Source organism: Coptis chinensis, chromosome 7, assembly GCF_015680905.1.
Source record: "Coptis chinensis isolate HL-2020 chromosome 7, ASM1568090v1, whole genome shotgun sequence".
NCBI classification, from domain to species: Eukaryota; Viridiplantae; Streptophyta; class Magnoliopsida; order Ranunculales; family Ranunculaceae; genus Coptis; species Coptis chinensis.
In genome coordinates, this window is record NC_141462.1 from 50,957,668 (window position 1) to 50,960,684 (window position 3,017).

The following is a 3,017-nucleotide window of genomic DNA, read 5'->3' on the forward strand; positions in this document are numbered from 1 at the left end:
CATTCAGTTTTATCAGCTGCCTCAATCCAAAAATCAGCACGGTGATGCTTTAGCGTATGTTGCCTGGATGTTGGGCAACAACGATTCTCGTTCCATCCCTATAGAATTCCAAGAGAAATCCAATATCCAAGCACTCACATGTACAACAATTTGTGTTATTCTAGCTACCACTCCAAATTGGATGGATCCATACAAGTCCTACCTCAAAGACGGAACACTCCTTAAGGATAAGATTATAGCCAGGCGTTTGCTTGCAAAGATACATAGATGGAACACTCCTTTTTGGGACCTTATCTCAGATGTCTCTCCCCAGACCTCGCTGAATAGGTTATGTGAGAGGTTCATGAAGGAATTTGTGGCAGCCACGCTGGGGGAAAAATGCTAGCTCTCAAGATCATAAGACAAGAATACTTTTGGCCTTACATGCAAAAGGATGCACAGGTTTTTGCCCGCAAATGTGAAAAGTGTCAAAGATATGCGCTACTTATCTATGCTCCAGCAACAGAGCTGCACCCATTGGCCATCCCATGGCCATTTGCATAGTGGGGGAACTGACATTGTAGGACCTTTACCACCTGCTCTCGGCAATGTCAGATTCTTACTGGTCATAACAGATTACTTCACCAAGTGGATAGAAGCAGTTCCCCTTGTCTTCATTCAAGAACAGGACGTCAAAAAGTTCATTTGGAATAACATTGTCTGCAGGTTTGGCATACCCAAGGTTATCATCTCAAATAATGGGCAACAGTTCGCTGGATGATTGGTCGCTGAATTCTGTGAGGAGTTTCACATTACCCATCTGTTCTCAACTACAAGGTATCCACAAGGTAATGGCCAGGTTGAAGCTTCTAATAAAGTCATTTTGGATAACATGAAGAGTAAATTAGATGACGCAAAAAGATTATGGGTCGAGGAACTACCTAAGGTCCTATGGGCATATCGAACTACACCCAGACAATCAACTGGTGAGTCCCCATTTTCATTGACTTATGGAACTGAGGCTATCATACCTCCTGAACTGGTAGCTCCCACTCAGAAGCCAGACGTTGTGCACACTCTAGACAATGAGGAGTTGTTATGCAGAGAAATAGATCTCATAGATGAAAAGCGAGAAGGTGCCGCACTTCGCTTAGCTGCTAACCTGCATATTCTAAAAAGATTATATGACAAGAGAGTCCGAATCCGTTCTTTCAAATCTGGAGATCTGGTTATGCGCAAGATCCCAGAGCCCAACGGTAAGCTTGGGCCCAACTGGGAAAGACCATACATCATCAACAAGGTTGGTCAAACTGGTTTTAACTACCTATGCACTGTTGAAGGAGACGATCTTGTCAGACAATGGAACACATAGTACCTTCGCAAATACTATTAGTAAATTGTTATTCTATGCTTCTTTATGCATTGTTTACTCCTCTCCAAGTCATCAATAAAGTTCTCCACATAGCATCAAATTTATTCCTTGCATCAGTTCTTTATTTATGATCCACTATGGACTAAGCTTTTAGGGTATTATCTTTCCACTATCTGTTCAAGAATATTATATGCCAATTTGCTTTAGAACCAGTGATACTGAGTATGGGAAAGTTGAACTGTATGCTAGATCCTTTCTCATTCTTATGCAGCTGGAAATGTACGCCATTTCTTTCAAACTGCGATTATCCTTGATGGGTTAAGCCTTTAGGGAATCGGACCACACTAACTATTCAGTAAATTGTACGCCAGTTTGACTTAGAACAAAAGATAGTGTTCTTGAAAGCTTGAACTGTATGCCAGTTCCTAGAGCTCTCAAAACATCAAACATCAAACATAGGGGTTGTTTGGAAGATCTGGGTTGGATCTAGATCCTAGCACAGAATCATTGGCCTGGAACTATATCGGCATGATAGCGCTGAGGAAGACTCCCCCATTATTGTTCTGGGGATAACCTATTTATTTTATAAATAAATAGGACCTGCCGTTATTAATCACAGTGTCGTGCTCATGACACTAAGTTACTTTTGCAAAGACATATGTCTCTATTGCGATCGAACTCTTAATTATAGTTAACTTGAATGGCTTCCATGATATCCTGATCAGATTCTGGTTATGCCTCATTTTAATATGTTTAGCCTACTAGGGTCACCTATTGTTGTTCCAAATGAACTTTGGGGGCATCAGGGGTAGAGTATGCATAGTAACATATTCCATATAACATAAAATGCTATAAATGTATGCATAAACGAGAAGAGCTGCAGAGTTCAGTAAGTAAGTAGTATGCATGCATAAACTAGAAGAGTTGTAGAGTTCAATAAGTAAAATAGTATGTGAGCTACATAGCTCAATATTACAGACCCATAGAATAATTATTTAAAAATAATTGTTTATGTGAATCATTAACTGAAAGGCTTATGAAGCAGGGGTATAATCAAACTTTGGTCCACCATCAATGCTTGCTGCTGCACCATCGTCAAGAACTTTTATTTCACTCTCAAGAATAGACTGTGTGGTTGGATTAGCTGGAACAATTGAATGCTGAACAGAACACTAACCTGAAACTCGAACTGGCCAAAAAGGAAGCTGAACGGGAGGCATGTCATCATCGGTGTCTTCTTCAGAAGATGAGGAAGCATCAGGTATAAGTTCATTCTAGATAGCTGAGATACTGGTGTCCAGATCAGGAAACAAGATGAAAGGGTTGGTCACGCACCCCTGATCATCCAACTGAGAAACATACCTAGTAGCCTCAATAGCCTCCTCAAACTTAACTTGTTTCGCTGCATCGAATGATTCTTCAGAAACATCAAGCACCCTCAGAGCAAAGCGAATGGCATTTTCAGCTGACCTCTTCTTCACCTCCTTCACCACTTGGGAATAGAACTCAGAGGTCTTCGCCAAGAGGTCACTAGCCTTCTTATCAGAGCAAAGATGTTTCTCTTTTCGAGCCCTCTCATAACCTGACATGACCTCATTTGCATGGGCAATGGCTTGGCCAAGGGTTCTCATCTCGGTGTTCCTACGGTGAAGTTACCCTTGGACTT

At 41.3% G+C, this 3,017-nt stretch overlaps 1 protein-coding gene across 1 annotated transcript; it reads left to right on the forward strand.

Annotated features, from left to right (window-relative positions):
• Positions 1-871: 871 nt before the first annotated feature.
• Positions 872-1,351, forward strand: LOC147487834 (uncharacterized). Its single transcript, XM_086574152.1, has one exon. It carries the CDS (start codon positions 872-874, stop codon positions 1,349-1,351), a length of 480 nt encoding a protein of 159 aa, XP_086430278.1.
• Positions 1,352-3,017: the final 1,666 nt, after the last annotated feature.

What these genes read in the sequence shown, in the direction of transcription:
- LOC147487834 (XM_086574152.1), top strand. Translation starts at nt 872, where the DNA reads ATGAAGAGTAAATTAGATGACGCAAAAAGATTATGGGTCGAGGAACTA.